Genomic DNA, 23,127 nt, shown 5'->3' on the forward strand with positions numbered 1-23,127 from the left:
CATTTTCTCTGTTTCATTGGAAATGCATTAGATAGCAATGACAGTTCCCTTGTTCCCTATGCAAAGGATGCTAGTGTATGAAGAGCAGTAGCTTGTAAAATAATTGCAGATGCAGATCGGGCTGCAGGTTATAATAGTGTTAATGTTTGCAGTTGAAGTTGGTTTATCTTTTCCTCAACACAGGCATATTATCTAATAACTGAATTTTACTTATTTTTTAATATCTTGTTATACAGAAACAAATTACACAGTGATTAGGTTTTTTTCACCTTGATAATAAAAAGCGCAGAGGTGGTAAAAGTTTTTATTGCTTAGCTTAAAAAGGGATGATGTGTGTATATAGTTGTCTTAATATAATACTATGCACTCAAAGGGCCCCTATTTGTGAACTAAAAATAGAGAGTTCTTCCTTATACTGAATCTTGCAGTGGTGACTACCCAGGTAGTATTCAAAGAACTAGCATTAATATTCACTGGGGTTGCTGTCATGCACTTTACTTGGAAGCAAAGCACTTTAATGTCTCTCCTATTGATGTTTTAGTTGAGGAGTAATACATAAAGCCAGGAAGTCTGAAAACCCGACAGCCTTCTCCTGTTCATTCTTTTTCTTTTTTTGTTTAATTATGTATGAATTTTTGGTCTGAAATGTGCTGCTAGTGGACAAAATATTTAACTTCACTTTTGCTGTGGATCCTCATAGGTGGTTACTGCTATTATAAATGCAGAACATATAGCCCTTTGGGGTTCCTTATATGGCTTGTATGATGAATTAACTATATTTTGTAATGAAAGAAAAAAAAATCAGTAGTTGGAAAACTTCTTTTACTAATTAGGCTTCAAATAATTTTCCTTCTTTTGATATCCATTGATTTATTAAAGTTACAGGTAAACTGCTTCATCTCTTAATGTTTTTCTAAGTAGTGTTTACTTTTCATCAAAATGGAGAGAACAAGTACCACTGAAACAAAATTGCTACCAAAAAATACTCCACTATAAACCAAAACTTCTTTATAAAGATTTTACTTCAAAGGGTTTGACTGTTGAAAAACTAAATAGAATAGTACTTGTGAGCACAGCTGTTGTAATGAATAATACTTCTGTATGTATGGTGTAAAGATGGTCACAGCAAATATTTCAGAAATAACAGATTTAATAAATTCAAAATTGCAAAGTGACTGAATGGCAGCAATGAAACTACAAACTATATACCAACATCAGCTCTTTGAAATAATACTTCTTTACTAGTGCTGAGTTAAGGATTAGTGCTGTGTTATGCCAATAAAATCCTTGTTACGCTGAATGTTTTTTAAAAGCTCCAGTTGAAAGGCTACAGGATTTCTTCTGTCCTATTTTGACAGGACCTAAATGTCTTTTTAAGATACTCAATTGCTTTATAACCTCCTTACCTTTCACCAGTGGGTGTTGTTTGATATAAATTATTTTAATGAGAGAAATGTGCACTGACTAGCATTCCAGATCTCTCAGAAATTCTTGAGATGTGTTTCCTTTTCAGTTTGGATGTGGGAAACCAGGAGAATTTACTTCTGATCCAAGCTGTCAGTTCTGACATTACAGCTGTCTCCCTTATGCTGAACCGTGAATGCATTCTGAGATTTGAGTGAAATGCTGGTATGAAATTTCAGTTCATAAGTTTGTGGGCCAAGAGCGAGGATTGCAGTTCAGCTCATGAAGATGATGTAGCAGCATAAGAATAACCCAAATGATAGTTGGGAAACCCTGTTTCCTTCTGCCATTCTGAAATCCAGACTCTTGTCTGTTTACGATATAGAAGAGTCAGTGGCATTCAGACCGTGATTACACATTTGTCAGTACTGCCATCTGAGCTGCCTTAAGCAATCTCTGCCCCTATTACTCATGTTTCCAGCTGCTTGGTGCAGTTGTTAGCTCAGCCGTTTGTGCAACTGCACAGTGAACTGACTGAGGTACTAATCTAGCAGAGGGACCTTTTCTTTTATTCTTTTCCTTTTTTTAGCGGGGGGAGGTGGGGAGGAGGTGTCCCCGCCTGGATTCTTCTTTGTTTTGATTTTTTTCCTGGATTATTATTCTTTTTTTTTTCTTTTCCTTTTTTTATTTTTATTTTTTGTTGGTTTTGGTTTTTTAACACGTTATTTTTTCAGCTGGATCAAGCTCCCCAGTCTGATTTACCACACAAATGGTAAATGCTTGTATTGGCATGACTAGGGGAATGAACTTGCATGGATCCAAGCAACCGTAGCAGTAGGAAGAGCTAGAGGTGGAAACCACATAAGCTGGTACCGTTGCCAACATTTGCTCATCAAACTATAACTTTGCAATGTGGATGTCTAAATCTGTGGTATAATTCTAAACATTTTAGCATGCCGCAGTCAACAGTGCCTTGTCCTGTTTCTGCCAAATTCCTTTGGGTTATAGAACTCACTGATGTAAGAATAGCTTTAGTGATAGAGACAGATCTAATTGGCATCCCACCAGCAATATGCTTTGGGAATTCCTGCTTCAAATTAAACATAAACTGCTATCAACTCTTCAGTAGTCCAGCTGGGAATGTGGAAGGAAAAACTCATTAGATGTACTCAGATGTGCTGTCATCAGAGGTTCTGAATTGTCCTTGCAACAACTTACTGGCAAATTTCTGATGTTGTTTTCTTTCTTGGGTAAAGCAAGCAGTCTTTTGTTAACCATTAACTCACAGCATCAAAGAACAAATTTGTGTGGGTTCTGACTATGACTGAAAGAATTTTGTGTGTCATACTCTTGAATTTAACTGAAATTTACATTTGTATATACCACTTGCAATTATTTAACATGTTTTATTAGTTGGTGAGGAAGAGAAGGAAACTTGATGCTTTTACAGGTATGAACAGTTGTTTAAACAGCGTATTGCAGTCACTAGTTTAATTAAAACTCACACCTGCAGTTAATGTTTGTCTAATAACACTGAAGATGCTTCTTTCAAAAAAGATCACCTAATCTTGGTTTCCATTTCTGGATGTACTCTCATCTTGGAAGAAGGAGGCAAAATGTCTCAATTTTGCAGGCTGCCCTGTTAAAGCTGTCTTAGCTGTTTCATATAATGTTTTTTTGGGGACCAGTAGGAATCTTAGGTGTTCTTTTCTATTTGCCTTGTGAGCTTTCAGCTATATGGACTTTTTTTAGTGGTATAATTAGTTGTTGACAAAGTGCTTGTAAAAAATACAACTTGGAAACACTCATTTGGGTTGGTTTTTTTCTGGTTTTTTTGAGGAGTGTTTGGTTGTTAGGGTTTTTCTGTTGGCTTTCGTATACTGAGATTTGGCTCTGTATTCTACTTCGTTCCCTTCTTGTGTCTTCAAAACTGTGGATCTGTTTGGATAGCAGTATAGTTAGGGGCTAATTCTTCTGAGATTTATTCTGCATAACTAATTCTACAGATATTTTGCACAACTGATGGTATGAATATTAACCAAAGTAAATCTAAGAAGTAATTACAATATATGAATAAGAATTTTTTTTTTAAGAAGTGTTTAGGGCCAAATGGAAAGTTTCCAGAACTCAGATTCATATTTTGTGACTAGAGGTTTAAATTTCCATTAGATATTGTCATATAAGAATGTAGACAGGAAACGGCCTTCTGTATCAGCTGTTAGTAAAACATCTAAATCTGGTAATTTTGGAATAAGCTCAAAACAGCTCAGTCAGTAGAGGCAAACTTTGAGTTGATGACTTCCTGTTACTTCCTGCCTTTCCTTGATGGACTTGCACTTTCAAAAGCCTTGCCAGGAAACAGAGTATGTTTGCAAAGCCTGAGCAGAAACAAGGATTCATTGATGACTTTATGTACCAGTAGACACCATTTTGGAAATTCTGTCCTTTGTGTACATGTATGTGCAAAGGCAAACCAAGAAGCTTCATCGGAAAATTTATAATGTGGTTATAGCTTATAATGTTCATTTAACAGCAGCATTAGATTTTTGTGTGTGTAAACCTAATGAAAATGGGAAAAATAAAAACTCTGTAAACATCATTTAGTTTGTCACAATAAGCAGAAGTACCCTTAAAATTATCAGCTTGGGTGGTTTCTAAGCAATTTCATACTGCTATGTGACAGAAAACACACCTTATTAATTCCATCACTTGAGAGCTTGAGGGGAAATCTGCTGTGAATTGACTGTCATTCAGACAGGCTAAGCTGCCAGCCTTTTTCCACCCCTGAGATGGACTTTTAGCAGCTACGTTTGGAAGCTCACTGGAATAAGGCAGCCAGAAATCCAAAGCTAACCTCTACCACTTGGGTAATTTTTTCTGTTCTATGTCGTACTGTGAATAACAGTATTAAGTAGGTGAGTATTCAGCTTTTTCTTTTAAAAAATAGATTGACGGAGCCACTATGCAGAGCAAGCATGTTTGCCCTATGCCAAGTACTGACTTGATGGTTTTCGCTGTCCTGCCATTGTGAGCAACTAAATTTTCGTTTCCTCATTCAAACAACAGGTATTGTTCTGATTAAACTGTACTGGTCTGTACGTAGTACTGTGATGGCCTGTGTAGAGGGTGTATGCATCAGCAAAATATCTTACTGGGCTTAATTCACGAAGCGTGTGAATCTAGCATCATTTAATGAACCTGGGTTTCAGCATATCTAGGATATTCACAGGCTCAAACACTGACCATGTTAGAATTGCTAGAGAGAGGAAGCATGGTGAGGAGACCTCCTCATGTAGAGGAGGGAGCAGTTTGTGTAGACCTGTAAGATGCACTGAGGGCCCATTTTCAGAAGTTAGTGACAAACTCTTTTCTATAGGTTCAGTTTAGCTGACAGAATACACAGTAAAAAAAAAAAGGAGTGCTTACACAGGGGTCAAAATAAAGACTTGACTGAGATAAATGCCTCTGTCACTTAAGTATTAGCATTTTCAGCAGCACAGTTTTCCCTTTGATTGAGCAAGTGCAGTCCTGGTACATCTCTGCATCTCTTAAAAAACCTGAATTAATATGTATATCCAAATTACTGATTTTCAGTGCGATACATGTCACTGGTCCTTCTCATGTCACTACTGGGCTCCATTTATTTCCATAGGATTTGGGGGAGGGGAGGTGAATTTCCTTTTGCATGGAATTGTTACCTTGATGAAGGAGTTTGGAAGTTCAGGTTCAGAAGTTTTGACCTTATCTTCACAAGAAACTCTTACGGGGTTTTTTTGGACAAAAGCCAGCGGTTGCTCTGTTGTGTCTTTACAAAGAATGCTAAGTTAGCAAATACTCTTGCACAATTTAACATTGGATTTGAATGCTGACATAGCCATTGACTAGAGAGAAACTGGACACCTACATCACCAGATGTGGCTGCCTTGTTTTTTGAGACATTTCTATTGAGCTACATAAAGCTATGTTTTAATTGATGTAGGAGGCTTGTTTTTGAGTACTCTAGTTCAGTAGGGCCCTGGCAATCCAGTTGATCACAGGACTAAACAGTGCTTTATGTTCAACATAGTGGATTCAATTAAACTTCTCCATGTTGAAGTCATTAACTGTGAGATGTGGTTTTGGTGGTTTGTTTGGTTTTCTTTTTTTCCTTCTTGCCAGCAGGTTGTAGTTTTAGACTGTTTATACTGAGTCCATTCTTAGTTACTGAAATGTCAGGTTAGTGCTGTACATTAGTTGTTGTGTATTTGGTTTGTGTCAAGGTTTTGGTACCAGGGGGCTGCAGGGGTGGTTTATGTGAGAAGAGGCCAGGGCTGCCCCCATGTCGGACAGAAGCAATACCAGCTGGCTCTAAGACGGACCCGCTGCTGCCCAAAGCTGAGCCCATCAACAATGCTGGTAGCGCCTCTGTGATAACATATTTAAGAAAGGGCAAAAAATGCTACACAACAGCTGTGAGAGAAAAGTGAGAATATGTGAGAGGAACAACCATGCAGACACCAAGGTCAGAGGGCAGGGGGAGGATGTGCTCCAGGTGCTGGAGCAGACATTTCCCTGCAGCCATTTGAGAAGACCATAGTGAAGCAGGTTGTCCTCCTGCAGCCCATGGAGGTCCACAGTGGAGCAGATATCCACCCTGACTCAGACACTTTTCTAGCTGGAATACTTTTTAATAATCATAGACTTTCTTTTTTTAATTCACGATAAGCATAAACAGATAATGCTGTTCGGTTTGATCTCCTGAAATGTCAGCAGACTATGCTTATGTATTTGTTGATGTAAGTGATGAGTGCGGGTTCTTGGTGAGTTCTCATTTTCCATACACATCTGTTCACTCAACTAACTGTAGCATCAATTTATTTTTTTGCTAGGGGTTTAGGGACTAACTTTTCAAGTTGGATTTTTTTTTTTTTTCCTGAGGATGAACTGTCCTTGATTTTTCTGTAACTTCTTACAGGTATCTGACGATGGTCGATATGTCTTGCTGTCAATCCGAGAAGGGTGTGATCCAGTGAACAGACTGTGGTACTGTGATCTACAGGCAGAGTCTCAGGGTATATCAGGTATGTGTTTTCTTGCTTTGTAAGTTTTGTTTCATTTTAAGACAATGTAAGACTTGAAATACTCTATTGAAGTTTAAATAATCTATATTTAAATATGTGTATTGCTTAACCTCCTCTCTTTTTTCCTAATGCAGAGATTATGACAAAATATGCACTGCTTCTTCTAGCATTCCATTTTCTGTTATATATCAGTAGATGGAAAACTTCATTCTTAGTTCTCTAGTTTGTTTAAAAGGTCACAAAGAAAAACTGAGATAATATAAGCAGCCTTGCTTGTGTATGTTCCATTTCTTTCTACACCACAAATACTTTTCCATGTTTAATTTTTTTTACATTTTAGAAATTCATGTGTCTCCCTTCAAGTGCCGATCTCCCTTTTTTTTTTTAAAAAAAGTACCTGGCTTATAGGTAACGTTTTTTCTCCATATAGTACTAGGAAACAAATAAGAATCCTCTAATATTTTAATAATATAACTTTACTCTGTAGCATTGTTATTATTACAGTAGAAGTATCTATTCATATTTCAAATACACGTTCATGGACTGCTTCTTCCTTGCCTTCTAGTTGGATTAGCATTTGGCTTTTGTGTATTTGGCTTTTTATCCTCAATGGTATGGGTTGAAAGTACGGTACTTTGCTCCATATGGCTATTGTTGATGGTTGGCATAGTTAGTTGTTTTACTGATTGGTGGGTTTGTATTTCCAGAGTATGGGATTATTGAAATCTCTTCTTCAATATTTGCTTTGCATAGAACACAATGTAGCTCTTTTTGATTCTTTGCAGCTTCTGTCTTCAAAAACTTCAGAAACAGAATAAATACTGCAGTAGCTCCTTGTTAAATACTGGATCTCAAGAAACTTGTTCTCTTGCCCGTAAACAGAATATTCGAGGCTTATGAGCATGATTAGAACTGGTAGCAGCTCTGCAACGTGGGGTATATAGTTTTGTTTCTCCCTGCCTTTATTTTACTGTGTGGTTGCGTGGTCTTCCCTTAGTTCATCAACAAGTCTTAGTACAGTATTTTGAATATTGATGAGTTAAGTGTTGGTGATGATAGTTAACAGTTTTATATTCCTTTCTGGGGGATTATTAATTTTGTGTGCATGTCACTTTCTCCTTTTATGAAGGATATTTCTTAATTACTTCAAAACTTGTATTGGACAACTGAGTAGTTGTTTAATGTCCTCTTGAATGTAGAAAATGGCAGACCTAAGCAAAATTATTACAGATGCTTTCCATGCAACTTTATTACAAACATAAAACTGTGTAGATTAAACTGTTCAGTACAGTGAAGCATTTTCATAAATGATAAATTGCATTGTCATTCAAGTTGACACTTTTCAGATAGAGATAGAATACATAAAAAGCATAGCTCTCTTCCCATATTCACCTTCCCATTCATAGATACACTGGACAATCTTGAAGAGAATACTAGCATGGAGCCTTGAAAGACCATGGGTGAGATAATGAAGCTTCTATTTTGTACTACCTGGTATAAGGTAAACCTACAGTTTAACCTTTTCTGGGCTTGGAAATGCTTCTTTAAAAAAGTTTTTTCTCTGTACCAGTCTTTGACTTGCCTTCCTATTTGTTTGTTGATGGGTGGGAGTTGCTCCATCCATCCAAATTCTGTGGTTTTGTGTATAAAAAGAAAGATCTAGATGTAACCATTTGCTTGCCCAAATTCTCTATTTTATAAACTTAGTGAGATGAATATAGAGAGTTCCTAAGTTGCCAAATGCATTTTCAGTACAAGGACTCTTATCTTTACCCCTGTCTTCCTACCTCCATGTTAGTAAGCACAGGCCTAACAGTAAACATCTGGGATGTTTCCTAGAGTTGATGTTCTTCTCTTCAAATGTAAATACCCTGAACCACTGGTCCTTCAGCCTTTAGTGGCCAGAGGCAATAAAGTTGAGCAAGCAGTAATATATGTAAGCTTAATTCTTGGCTTTATCAGTCTAGATCACAAGAGGTGTAATTTCAGTTCAGTTTGTAATTTTCTGGGACAGCAAGTGTATGAAGTTAGGAGAAATGAATGCCAAATTTCATTATTTAAGCCGTTCTAGACAAGTAAATAAGCGGCTCTAGAATAATGGAGTTTAATGGCAAGTCTATTTCTTGACTTAAAACTTGCATTTAGCTGCCGATTTGTACAGACTGCTCAGTAATACTCAAGGTATGTTCAGATGGGTTAAGATTAAGCAATGCTTAGAGAATTCTTAACAAAATCATGAGATGCAAAAATACCGGCTCTTGTAATGAACACTGCATTCTATAGATAGCATAACAAGGGTCCATGTAAGTAGCAAACTTGTTATGAACTGTTAAGAGAATCACGTGTCTAAGAAAAGTACCTGTACTTTTAAAACATATTACATTATCCTTCTATCTTTTAGAACAGACTTTATTTATGAGTAGACGTCATACCCTTTGGTGACATCTAAGATACTCCCTGCCATTTTCCTCCTTCAGAACTGTTGAATGTTTAATCTGAGCCTTTTTACGTGACCTGTTTACAATGATCTGTTCAAAAATCCATTCTAGTGTTCAGAATACCTCATCTTAGTTCTGAAAAAAATACAAAGGAAAGAAAAGTGGGGTAGCTAGCGTTTTTTCCAGTGACCTAGATGGTACTTGATATAGATAATTAGCTTTTCAAACACATATTTTTTTCTTCTCTACTTGCTCTTTTAATCCAGGTTGTCCCAGAATACACTAGTTCTTTAGAAAATTTTATTTTTATGCTTTAGATCTTTCAAGTCTCAACCTTCTTTAGACTTATTCAGAGGGTGCCAAACACAAAAGGCAATGAGGCCTTTTCGAAAAGTAACAGGCAGTAATATTTTACATGGCATCCATTACATATACCATGTATTTCTTTGTGAGGAAGTAAAAGCAACTGCTAAGCAAAAGGTAATGGACGAAATTCTAATTTTTATGACGTTTGTGGCTATAGAATGGCACACTTCAACAGATTGTTTTTAAAGCTGCTCTGTAGCATATATTGCTGAGAAAATAATGTTTCAATCATGTAATTGTGAATTTATCTTTAAAATACTTTCTGTCCAAGGTAAACATACCACTGCATACATGCCACATGTAAAACTGTGGAGTGAAGGAATTTTCTGTTACTTAGAATTGCACAAAAATGCAAAGAACTGATTCTCATCTGTGACTTACTACCTGAAAAACCTATTTCAAAATGTCATATTAACTAACTTAGGGACACCTTTCTTGATTTCGGTTGCTAGCAGTGCATTCTTTTCCTTTGAGAGGAGGTAAATTTCTTAGTTGCTTAAACAGTTTTCTTTAAAAAGAACATGTTCTCATAGTCAAGAAATATGACCACTGAAGAGTTAATTTCTTTTCTGTCCAATGTAGTGAGGGCTTTGTGCACTTAACTGTAGTTCTGTTACTGTTTCTTAGAGATGATGGTTGCAATGATAAAGGCTGCTTTATTTGGCTCACTTGGTAACAAACGTTTGTGAAGAAGTTGTAAAGGTCAGTGTTGCAACCTCAGTACTGACTGCCAAAATGCCAGGTGGTTCTCTGTAGGAAAACTGCAGGGATGTCAGTGAAATGCAGCCCATTATGTTTATAGATCAATAGTTTATTCCCAAGATAGAGAAACTTATCTTTTTACTGGGAGATAATATCCGTACTTCATGATTGAAGAAAAGTAATGTGGAATAATTTTATTTTTAAAAAATTAGCACAATTACTTGTTTACTCCTGTGTATATTTTTGGTGGTTCAGAAGCAAAGAAAATGATTTTTGAAAACTAAAAATAAATGCTGTTATTAACACTTTCTGCTTCTTAAAATGTAGAAATAATTTCTTGGTGGGTGGGAGGTGGGAAAGTCTCTCTCTATGTTAGGAACTAAAATAGCCAAAAACTAGAAGAGGAGAAAGTCTCCTCTATCTGTAGGTTAGATGTAAATTTGTAGAGGAAGGGGTGAAAATGACAGGGTATATTGAATGACTGAGTGTGTATTACCTAAACAGCTTTCTCTTCTTTTATAACTGTGGCAAAGTTTGCATTAGAAGATTCTGTGTAACATCCCTTTCAGTGGGAAGAATGTCAGGACAAGATAACAAAACATAACCAAAAAGGTGCATCAGACCTAATAACCAAAAAGTTGGATCAGACCTAGACCCAGTGTGTCCTGATCTACCATATCGAAAATTTGGTGGTTTATTTCTTATGTAAGATGCATCAGATATTTTAATTATTGATCTTTTTTGCTGTGTTGATAGTAACTTCTGTATTAGTTTCCTTCAGGCTAATATATTGAAACCACTAAGGGCCAACTTCTTGCCTGTTTCTTTATTATGGTGTGAGGTATGTTCCACAGCTTCTAAGTTGACTTGTTTAGTGTCACACTTCAGCATTTAACTGTTACTGTACTGATGATGGTCTTAATTTCTAGACAGAGTTATTGTGGCAGTAATAATTTTTTGTTTGTTGGTTTCTTAACTTTGGTTGTCTTAGGCCTCAGTCCTCAAAATTAAAATTTGCTTTAGAGGTACTGGATAAATACTCCAGCGAGTTCCCAATCCAGGATCTGCTGAAGCCTTAAATGAGTCAATAGGAATGTGACAAATTGAAAAATGTAATTTCTTGAAAACAATCCAACCTCACACAAAAAGAAGCACTAAGTTGCTCTATTCAGTGAAGACTGAACAAAGACATTTCTCTTAGCAATAACACACCTGTCATCATCACCATTCCCTGAATGAAATGAGAAATTGTTTTCCTTCTCCTAAGCCTGAATGATTATTAATTCTGTAGGACAGGTGAGTATCTTAAATTGATTTTATCCAGATTGAGTTTGGTTAGTTGATGATGAGATTGGTTAGTTAGAGATGTCTTCATTGCATAGTGTGTACAGTGGTAGAATTTATTAACATTTGTTATTTCATACTTTATCTAATAGTCTGGTTCATTAAAACAGTGAAAAAACAGTAATTATAGTCTCTTCCAAAGTTGGACCCAAATGATCTGCTTTTTCAGTATTTAGCATGTTTTGAAAGCTCATAATTATAACTTCATCTTGTCCAGTCCCAAAGTGTCTTCATTCTTGTTTTATAGAAAATGAAAATAGAAGCTGAAAAACACCGCATTAGGCAGCAGTGAGAGAACAGAAGAAATTATATTTGGCCTCTTCAAAGAATAGTGTAGTACATTTTCACAGTGTGCCTCTTCATCAGTAGTGATCTCCAAAACTGACAAAAATCCAATTTCCAGGGCAGTTGCGTTCCAATTATTATAATAATCTGTTTATTAATTGCATTTAGAAGTGTTATCTGGATAAAGTCTTGCAAGCAAGCAGCATAATTAATTATTCCTATCCTCACAGGTTAAAAAATGAACTGAAGGCAGCTAAAAGGCAGCTCCCATCTTACATCAGTGTATAACCCATACCTTTTAAACTGTATTTCCTGAAAAGGAGAAAACGAATCTGAGATACTTGGCATCCCTCTGCAAGGTCCCAGTCAGCATACTCTCTACTACCTTTTGCTGTTGCTGAAGCAGAGACCTAGCATGGAATTTGCAGCCAATGTGGCCATAGTTTGTATTTATGTTCTTATCAGTACCGGCTTCCCGTAAGAAGTCCCAAGCCCTTCAGATCATCTGGCTGATGGAAGCATGTGTTCAGGCTTCCCACTGCTTCACTGTAGGGATGGGATATGCTGCCTGTGTAACTCAGGGGCTGTGTCTTTACAGTAGCAGGGTAGGCACAGCTTGTACTCTGACACTGAGGCTAAGAGGTACATGCCAGCTCACCTCTGTGTGTCAAAGCTGTCTTCCTCCAAGACATCATAACTATGTCCCAGTTGCCTGTTGGGAATGATCTTGGCAAATACTGTCCCCAAAACTGTGACCACATACTGTCTGCTAATTGGTACAGACTGAAAATGTGATGGGGGATGTGCTAGCAGTTAAATAGTCCAGAAGTCATGGAGCAGTGCTTCAAGCCTGTGCCCCACCTCTCTTTATATATTCTTATGTGTATATATAACCAGGTTGATTTCACACAGCAGCCTGTTTTGTGTCAATTCTTCTGCAGCCAGGGATGTGAATTACCTGGCAGCAAGTGTTGACCTCTTCTTGTGACATGTTTCCAGCTGAACTATTCAAGAGCTGAGGAGATGGCAATGTTGGGTGATGGACAGAAGTGAAGAAAAGGAAGCAATACAGTTGCAATTTCCGTGAAAGAAAGTTATGTTCTTTAAGGAGCAGTGGTCACAAAACAGGAATGGTAGAAATATTAGTATGATGGTAATGACTGTAATAATTTCTATCAAAAAGTTGTCTTCAGGAAACAGAGAGGTAAATTTAAAAGATGGTCTCCATCTCCATCTTTTTCTGTGTGCATGTCTTATATCTTTGACCAAGCACTAATTGGTGAGGTACAGAATTGCTTAGGTTGGAAGGGACCTCTTGAGATCACCTAGTCCACCTCCTTTGCACAGTCAGGGTCAGCTAGAACAGGTTGCTCAGGACTGTGTCTGACTGGGTTTTGAATATCTCTGCAGATAGTCTCCACAACCTCTCTGAGCAACCTGGTGACAGTGGTGGACCACCCTACATTAAAAAGTGTTTTCTTGTGTTCACATTGAATTTCCTATTTTTTTGTGCTCATTGCCTCTTGTCCTGTCAGTGTGCACTTCTCAGAAGGGTCTGGCTCCCTCCTCTTTATTCCCTCCCATCAGGTAGTTATACACATTGGTAAGATCCCACCTGAGCCTTCTCTTTTCCAGACTGAAAAGTTGGAGCTTCCTCATCTCTTCTCATATATGCTCCAGCTCCTTAATCATTTGTGGCCCTGTGCTGGGCTTGCTCCAGTAAGTCCATATCTTTCTTGTACTGGGGAGATTGGAACTGGATACATCACTCAAGATGTGGCCTCATCAGTGCTGAGTAGAGAGGAGGAATCATGTCCCTTGACCTGCTGCTAACGTTCTTAGTGCAGCACAGGATGCTGTTGGCCTTCTTTGACACAAGGGCATATTGGTGGCTTATGGTCAGCTTGTTGTCCAGCAGGACTCCAAGATCCTTTTCTGCAGAGCTGCTTTCCAGCTACTCAGCTCTGAGTGTGTACTTGTGCCTGGGGTTATTCTTCCCTAGATGCAGGACTTTGGTTTTTTTTCTTGTTGAACTGCATGAGATTCCTTTCAGCCCAATTCACCAGCCTATCCTGGTCACTCTGAATGGCATCACAGCAATCTGGTTTATCAGCTGCTCCCCTCAGTTTTCTATCATCTGTAATCTTGATGAGGGTGCACACTTTCCCAGCATCCAGGTCATTAATGAAGATCTTAAGAGTATCGGCCCCAGTATCAACCCCTAGTACACCACTAGTGACTTATCTCCAGCCAAACTTCAGCCAAGGCTGTCTGCAACTTCCACATGCATAACCAGTTCTTCCTTGTTTGTAAGTATCAGGTCAAGCAGAGCACCTTTCTTTCTTTGGCTTCTTGATCACCTTGGGAAGTTATCATCAAGGCACTCTAGAATTCTCCTAGACTGATTGAGCCCTGCTGCATTGTCCTTCCAGCAGATATTACAGTGGTTAAAATTTCTACCATAAGGAGCAGGGCCTGTGAACGTGAGGCTTCTTCTGGTTGTCTGAAGGCAGCATCATCTACTTACTCTTCCTGACCAGGTCTATAGCATATACCCACTACAGCAGTACCCATGTTGGTCTGCCTGCTAATCTTGACCCATAAGTTCTTGACTGGCTCCTGACCCATCCCAAGGCGGAGCTCCATGAGTTCCAGCTGCTCATTCACATAAAGGGCAACTCACCTCCTCGCCTTCCCAGCCGGTCCTTCCTAAAAAGCCTTCATCCATAGCAGCACTCCAGTCCTGTGAGCTATTCCACCATGTCTCTGTGATCCCAATGAGGTCATAGCCTGGAAACTGCACACAGACTTCTAACTCCTCCTGTTTGTTCCCTGTGTTCTGTGCATCAGTGTAGAGGTGGTTCAGGCAGCCACCCAAGCATGCTGATTCCCCAGTACAGGTTTGAGAGCTTTCTCCACAAGGCTGTTCTGCAGGCACTTCCTTTTTTGCAGGCCTATACTTGGAGATATTCCACTTCAGCTCTGTTCTGTCAATTGCTGTGGCCCTTCTGTTTCTGTCACCCAGGCCCTTGGCTTGCCTACCCCATCCACAGCTTCCTTACTTGTTTGTTGAAGAATCTCCTTCTCCTCTGTCATTTCTAGTTTAAAGCTCTGCTTACTAGGTTGGTCAGCCTGCAAGGATACTTTTGCCCTGCTTAGTCAGGTGGATAACAGTACAGCAGTAGTACAGGATGAGATAAACTAGAATAGCTGCTGCATCATTAGTTTCTCTAATGGATCTGTATGGATAGATGTCTCCTGTTTCTTATTTGCAGCCTGTTTTCTATGGAAATAAGAGGTGCTTAATCCCACTTTGCTTTTTGAACCATTGGCTCCCAAATTCAAACAATTGTGATGGAGAGGTAGGAGTCCCAATGGTACAAGGCTCACAAGAATGCATGGGATGTCAAGTGGCCAGGGAGAGGCAAGAACCTGTTAAATAAGGGCTGCAGCATAAGCTTGATCTTGTTATACCTTGAAGATTCACTCAGATGAGCAATATTATGGATGCCTGAGGTGTGGAGAAGGCTTCAGAAGAAATTCTTGCCTTATTAGACTTAAGACACTTTGGTCCCCCCTTCTTCTGTAATAGACCCCTGCCACCCCTGTTCCCTATGACACTACCAGTGTTTGGACTGGTCCTTTAAAATCTGACAGAGGCAAAATTCTCTGGTTATAGGAGTCTCTATCCTGTTAAATTTCTTTGAGATGCATCAGAACTTAAATACTGTTGGAGTAGCGGGGAAAAAATAATAAGTGCATGTGTGTGTACTTAAGGACTAAAGTTACTCTACCACTATAGAAGCTCACATGCTCAACGTACTGAGTATGTCTCTCTACAGTAGCACCCTGGCTGTAACAGCAAGGATGAATAGGCAGATGTGACTTCTCTTGTCTAAATGGGGCAAAACAAAAGGTAGGGCTTCCCTTTACTACAAAAGGGTCAGGGTAATAAACTGTTCCTATCCCAGACATTTTATAGGGATGTTACACGTTGCTAACTCAGTACTGTTCTGGTTTCTAGGCTGAAGCCATTGTATTAAGTGAGACACATTTCTGTTTCCATTAAATGATTCACAGTTTGGATCCCTTCAGTGTGCTGTACAGCTTATTTAGAAATAGTAATTGCTTTTATAATTTTTCTAATTTTAAGGAGACCTTAAGAAAAAATAATTGGAAAATTCCATACAATCTGGCAATATTACATGGGATTTACTTAGAGGTTGGGAGGTGGCAGATTTCATATGAGCATATACAACATTAAGTCTTCTCTGTCATGTATAGAGATTATGATATAGTTTTTCATTATTATATTCATCTTTGGCGGTTTTTTTTAGCTGAACTAGTCTAATTCAGCACACAGATGAGCATATAGGAGGGGGCTATACTCTTGTGGAACATTTCAAGTCTGGTATCAATTAATTTCCCATAGTTCTGAATTTATTTATATTGTGAAGTCATAGTTTAGAAAGCTACATTGCAGTTTCTCATTGCAGTAGAGTAAATATGCTGTACTTAGGGTAGATTGTTAGAAATAAGGTTGGCTAGCTCATTTGTGGGATTTGTTTCTAACTTAGTGTATATTAGAAACGTGGTACAATTTTTTTGAATTTTTTTTTAATCTATATGTTAAGAGACCTGCTTGCTCAGAGTAAAGTTTTATCTTGTTGGTCTGAAAGACCAAAAAAAAAAAAAAATTTTCCCCTCAAACAACACAGTATCCAGTTGCATTATTTTGCTTAAATTGGCAGGATAGAGTGGAGAAGCAGGGTAGGGATGGGGAGCGGGAGGATCCATCTTGGGGAAAAAAAAGAAGAAACAGGAATGCAAAATAAAACAGTATGTTTCATGTGTGGAAATGAAAAACAATTCTCAAATATCTGCCTGACAGAACTCCGAAGATGACTGTGAATTCAGGGATGGAGTCGGCTACTGTGGGAATTATTGAGCAACGCAATGTAGCCCATAACAGGCTTACAGGAGTTCAGATATGTCTTCCCCCAGCAGATGGAAGGAATGCACAGTCTTCCCTTTTTACTTTTATTTACATATAGCATGTTTTTATAGCAAGAAAAAGATTTCCTTTTTAATTTCAAATTAAATTCATTATTTTCTGGCTGTTTTGAAAAGATTCATGCAACAGGATAAACATACCCAATTGAAAAAACAAAGCTGTAAAACCTTTTTTGCCTCCTTAAATTGTGCACTTTTTTCATATTTATGCTCAATTACATGCCTATCTTGTTTTTATTGGATATCTAGACAATACAAATAAGTAAGTAAATCTGTAGCTTTTCTATCTTAGAGGCTGAACAGGAAGATCCAGATTGTCCCACAAGAATCAGCAAGAACTGGAACAGAATGAAATAAAAAGTTCAGCCCTTTTTACTAACAATCTATAAGTAGTAGGAACAAGGCCTTACTTTCCAAAGTAGAAGAATAATATTGTAGCTGGTCCTCTGTCTCCCATCCCAGATGGTGTTGGGGTTTTTTGTGGCTCCTTTAATCTTTTCTTTACCCCACTGGTCTTGTTTTCTGACAAGAAAACAAGAGTCTGGCAGGCAGTGATGTTAAATCAAAATGCCTTGCTGTTTTGAGGTACCTGACTTAAGTTTTAGCTCAATTACCTTTAGTTATCTTTGTTTTAAATAATTTCCATTTTTTCACAGAATGTAGTGCTTCTATTTGCAAGAATGGAAGTCATCTTCAGTCATCTTGCTAGAGAAGAAGGATTACTGTACTGGGCCTTACGAATAAGGAACATAATGTATATTTCCATGTTTTGTCACATATTGGATAGATCTGTAACATGATCTGGACATTACAACACTGAAATATTTCAATATTTATCTTTCAGATTCTTTGCTACCCCATGGAACCTGCAGTCCTGAGCTACATTTCCATTCTATAAAATTCAGAGACAGGGACCACAGAAAAGGATGCGTGATAACCTGCCTACTGAGCTACTGAAATTAGGGAATAGGCAGTGTTGAGGTGAGAGGGACAAGATTGAAACTACATGGGATGTAAGCACTCCATGTTCAATAGGTAGCTACTTCTCTGAGTTACCACAAAATATGCAAGGAGGTGGTGTTTTTCCTGTAATGGCATGGCATGGAGAACACATACCATGTCTTTGCTTTGACTGTGGATGTTGTCTCTTGGGATGAGACTCTGTATTCACTCCATACTTTACCTTCAGCTGAGCTTCTTAGCTTAGATATTACATATATTTTAATCAAAATCTAAAAAGTGGTCTGGTATGGCCCTCTATTACCCGCTATTGGTTATACAGGTTGGCAGTGATGATGTTGCGGAGAGAAGTCCAAAAGCAATCAAAAGGGACTTCAGGGCACTGGGGTGGTTGGTTGAAGGATCAGGAGCACAGGCAGTGTTTTCTTCAATCCTGTCAGTGGCAGGGAAGAATACTGAAAGGAAGAGGAAAACTCACCTGAATAACATGGGGCTCAGAGGCTGGTGCCCTTGGTGGAATTTTGGGTTTTTTGATCATGGGGAGGTTTACATGGCACTGGGCCTGCTGGCAACAGGTGGAGTTCAGCTATCCCCAAGGGGGAAAAGGATTCTCACTCATGAATTGATGGGGCTCATCGAGAGGGCTTTAAAGTAGGTTCAAAGGGGGAAGGCAATATAACCAGGCTCACTGGAGAGGAGCCCAAGGGTGGCATGCCAGTGTTGGGCGTGAAACCGATGGCCCAGCTCAAGTGCATCTACACCAATGCACACAGCATGGGCAACAAACAGGAGGAGCTGGAAGGCGTTGTGCAGCAGGATAGCTATGACTTAGTCGCTATCACAGAAACGTGGTGGGACGACTCATAACTGCAGTGCTGCAATGGATGGCTATAAGCTCTTTGGAAGGGATAGGCAAGGAAGGAGAGGTGGTGGGGTGGCTCTGTGTGTTAGGGAGTGTTTCGATTGTATAGAGCTCAACGATCGTGATGATAAGGTCAAGTACTTATGAGTAAGGATGGGGGGGAAGGCCAACAAGGCAGATGCCCTGCTGGGAGTCTGTTATAGACCACCCAACTAGGATGAAGAGGCAGATGAAGCATTCTATAAGTGGCTGGCAGAAGTCTCACAATCGCTAGCCTTTGTTCTCATGGGGGACTTTAACTTACCAGAGGTCTGCTGGAAATACAACACAGCAGAGAGGAAACAGTCTAGGAAGTTGCTGGAGTGTGTGGAAGATAACTGCCTGACACAGCTGGTAAGTGAGCCTACCAGGGGAGGTGCCTTGCTTTACCTGCTCTGTTTACAAACAGAGAAGGACTGGTGGGAGATGTCATGGTTGGAGGCTGTCTTGGGCTTAATGACCATGATATGACAGAGTTTTCAGTTCTTGGCAAAGTAAGGAGGGGGGGTCAGCAAAACCACTACCATGGACTTCCAGAGGGCAGACTTCGGCCTGTTCAGGACACTGGTTGAGAGAATCCCTTGGGAGACAGTCCTGAAGAGCAAAGGGGTCCATGAGGGCTGGGCATTCGTCAAGAAGGAAGTCTCAAAGGTGCAGGAGCAGGCTGTCCCCACGTGCTGTAAGACGAACTGGTGGGGAAGACGACTAGCCTGGCTGAACAGGGAGCTTTGGCTGGCACTCAGGAAACAAAAGAGAGTTTACGACTTTTGGAAGAATGGGCAGGCAACTCAAGAAGAGTACAGGGATCTTGTTAGGTCATGCAGGGAGAAGATTAGAAAGGCAAAAGCCCAGCTAGAACTCAGTCTGGCCACTGTTGTAAGGGATAATAAAAAATGTTTTTACAAATACGTTAACAACAAAAAGAGAGCCAAGGAGAATCTCTATCCTTTATTGGATGTTGGAGGGGGAACATTTCCACCAAGGATGAGGAAAAGGCTGAGGTACTTAATGCCTTCTTTGCCTCAGTCTTTAATAGTCAGACCAGTTATCCCCAGGGTATTCATCCCCCTGAGCTAGAAGACAGGGACGGAGAGTAGAGTAAACTCCCCATCTTAAAGGTCTTTTCCAACCTAAATGATTCTATGATAATCCAGGAGGAAGCAGTTAACAACCTGCTATGCGACCTGGACACTCACAAGTCTATGGGGCCGGATGGGATCCACCCGAGAGTACTGACGGAGCTGGCAGAGGAGCTTGCCAAGCCACCCTCCATCATTTATTAGCAGTGCTGGTTAACAGGAGAGGTACCGGATGACTGGAGGCTTGCCAGTGTGATGCCCATCTACAAGAAGGGTCAGAAGGAGGACCTGGGGAACTACAGGTCTGTCAGTCTGACCTCGGTACTGGGGAAGATTATGGAGCAGTTCATCTTGAGTATGCTTAACATGCATGTGCAGGTCAACCAGGGGATCAGGCCCAGCCAGCATGGGTTCATGAAAGGCAAGTCCTACTTGACCAACCTGATCTCCTTCTATGACAAGGTGACCTGCCTAGTGGATGCAGGAAAGGCTGTACATGTTATCTACCTGAACTTTAGTAAAGCCTTTGACACTGTCTCCCACTGCATTCTCCTAGAGAAGCTGGTGGCTCATAGCTTTAGGCAGGTGTACTCTTCGCTGGGTAAAAAACTGGCTGAATGGCTGAGCCCGGAGAGTTGTGGTGAAGGGAGAGTTAAATCCAGTTGGTGACTGGTCGCGAGTGGTGTTCCCCAGGGCTCTGTTTTGGGGCCAGGCTTGTTTAATATCTTTATCAATGATCTGGATGAGGGGATTGAGTGCGCCCTCAGTAAGTTTGCAGATAACACCAAATCGGGCGGGAGTGTTGGTCTGCTCAAGGGTAGGAAGGCTCTACAGAGGGATCTGGACAGGCTGGATCAATGGGCAGAGGTCAATTTTATGAGATTCAACAGGGCCAAGTGCCAGGTCCTGCACTTGGGTCACAACAATCCCATGCAACGCTACAGGCTTGGGGAAGAATGGCTGGAAAGCTGCCTGGCAGAAAAAGAACTGGGGGTGTTTGGTCAACAGTCGGCTGAATATGAGCCAGCAGTGTGGCCAAGAAGGCCAACAGCATCCTGGCTTGTATCAGGAATAGTGTGGCCAGCAGGACTAGGGAAGTGATCGTGCCCCTGTACTCAGCACTGGTGAGGCTGCACCTCAAATACTGTGTCCAGTTTTGGGCCCCTCACTACAAGAAGGACATTGAGTTGCTGGAGCGTGTCCAGAGAAGGGCAGTGAAGCTGGTGAAGGTCTGGAGCACAAGTCTTATGAGGAACAGCTGAGGGAACTGGGATTGTTTAGTCTGGAGAAGAGGAGGCTGAGGGGAGACCTTATCACTCTACAACTACATGCAAGGAGGTTGTAGTGAGGTGGGTCTTCTCTTCGGTCTCTTTTCCCAAGTAACTAGCGATAGGACAAGAGGAAATGGCCTCAGGTTGCGTCAGGGGAGGTTTAGATTGGATATTAGGAAAAATTTCTTCACAGAAAGGGTAGTCAAGCATTGGAACAGGCTGCCCAGAGAGGTGGTGGAGTCACCATCCCTGGAAGCGTTCAAAAAACGGGTAGATGTGGCACTTTGGGACATGGTTTAGTGGGCATGGTGGTGTTGGGTTGATGATTGGACTGATGATCTTAGAGATCCTTTCCAATCTTAATGATTCTGAGTTTTTACTTTCATTAAAAAATAATCCAGCCACCAAGCCAGGAAACATGAAATTAATTATTGCTCTACCCTTAATTGGTTTAGTGGTGTACTTGGTAGTGTTAGGTTAATGGTTCAACTTGATGATCTTAAAGGTCTTTTCCAACCTAAATGATTCTATGATAAGTGACACTTTAAGTACTTGGTGAAAACGTGTTCCTTGTGGAAATCATCTACTGAGACCTCTGTCACTTTTGTGCGTTTCAGTACGGTATTCTAGGTGTCAACCAATCCAAAGTAAATTCCATTGATGTAGATGGAACCTCTGGCTTAACTTTCTCACAAGTTACCTTTTTATGAAACGTGGTTTGCCCAATATTTGCCACTTACTGTTGCTTTGGTAATCTTGAGTTAATGCATTTCATTAACCTGCTGCACAGCATGAGTTGTGGCTTCTCTTTGCATGTACTCCCTTTAAATTATAAGTGAGGAGGTAATGATGTCATTGAAGACTCTGTGCAAGTATGACATTTTATTAGTTCTGCTGTACTGAGGGTGGTTGTATCTTGCATATTCATTGATTCTTGATATGTTTCAGTGGCTGCGGACCAGTAGAAGCTAACTTGCCCTGTGTTGGGCAGGAAATGATCTTGACTCTGAGTGGAGATCACATCTAATAAATGAGAGTAGACTATTTCTAAATGTTTGAGAAGTTTAAAGGATTTGACTCACTTATTTCTACACTGGAAACTTGAACTGTGTCAGATAGCCCTTCCCCCTTTACTATATGTGATTACTCATGATATTTTGTCAACAGTCATAGGTTGATTGAATTTGCAGTGTAGTCTTCTGTAATAATCCTTGTCAGTTTGTTTTCCCTCAAAGATAAAGGTAATCTACACAGCAGTGTGTTTCTTTCATGAACACTACAGGGAGCATCTGAGCATCTTTTCTGCTTCCCAGGTTAGCTAAAATGTTCTTCATCCTTCCCTTCCCCCTTCACAATCTTTATACTGTATACAGACTGAGTCATTTTCCTCTTCAAATATTCAGGTTGTTTGCTAGGTTTTTAAGTGGGCCACTGTGAGCTATTTGTGCCAAGAATGTTCCTTTTTAGAATAGAAAATCAGTGTGATAAGTAACTTATGACAAATACATAGCTCTTTTTTATGAGAACTTTAAATTACTCTGAAAAGATTTGGTTCGGAGGATAGTTTCCCCTACTTCCCTACTACCACATGCATCTTGTGAATCCCACCAGGTTAACCCAATTTGCGGCTTCATTTTTACCACAAAACTCTTTGTGTTAGAAATGACCAGGTTTACCAACTGGAATTTTATGTTTACAACTAACTTAACCAAATACACTTCAAAAAAAAAAGCTTTTATTATCTCATATCAAAGTGTTTTGCAAATACTCCATTCCTCAAGACTGGATACCTGTGGTCATAATTCACAATATTGTGGCAAGACATCACTGGCAGAAGACACCACTGGGAGAAGACAGCTGGGCTGTTCTTTAAGCTTTTGGGCGAACTCCCTTGCTATACTCTGCTTCAAGTAGCTGTGGATATGGGGGCTTTTACCTTCCTGCTTGCCTCTTTGGTTGCTTATGGGGTGGGGTTTAGAAAGATTAGGGAAAATTAAAATGATGGGATTTTTGTCAGGATTTCACCACTCTGTCAGCCACTGAACCAACTAATACAGTTTAATTTTGCTTTATGAAATTTCAGTAGCAGAGGTGTAACAGCTGTACATTGTAGCAGGAAGGACAGCACTGTGGGTTCATGTCCAGAAAGTTATACCTCATTCAAGACTCCAGATTTCCCTACTTGTCTTGCCAAACTGCAAGTAGGATTTTCAAGCCTTGACTCTTATAACAAACATTTAATGGTAAGTATTTCTTTAAAAAAAAAAAAAACAAACAAAAAACTAACCCACAAACCACACACAT

The 23,127-nt window shown here is 39.8% G+C and overlaps 1 protein-coding gene across 1 annotated transcript in view; it reads left to right on the forward strand.

Moving 5' to 3' along the window:
* The window catches only part of PREP (prolyl endopeptidase), a 116,704-nt gene that overhangs the window by 22,276 nt on the left and 71,301 nt on the right, over positions 1 to 23,127 (forward strand). Inside the window, exon 7 of the mRNA XM_075707831.1 lies at positions 6,359 to 6,464. Coding sequence (XP_075563946.1) covers positions 6,359 to 6,464 — 106 coding nt within the window. The remainder of the gene's footprint in view (positions 1 to 6,358; positions 6,465 to 23,127) is intronic.

Source organism: Pelecanus crispus, chromosome 3 (genome assembly GCF_030463565.1).
Source record: "Pelecanus crispus isolate bPelCri1 chromosome 3, bPelCri1.pri, whole genome shotgun sequence".
Taxonomy (NCBI): Eukaryota; Metazoa; Chordata; class Aves; order Pelecaniformes; family Pelecanidae; genus Pelecanus; species Pelecanus crispus.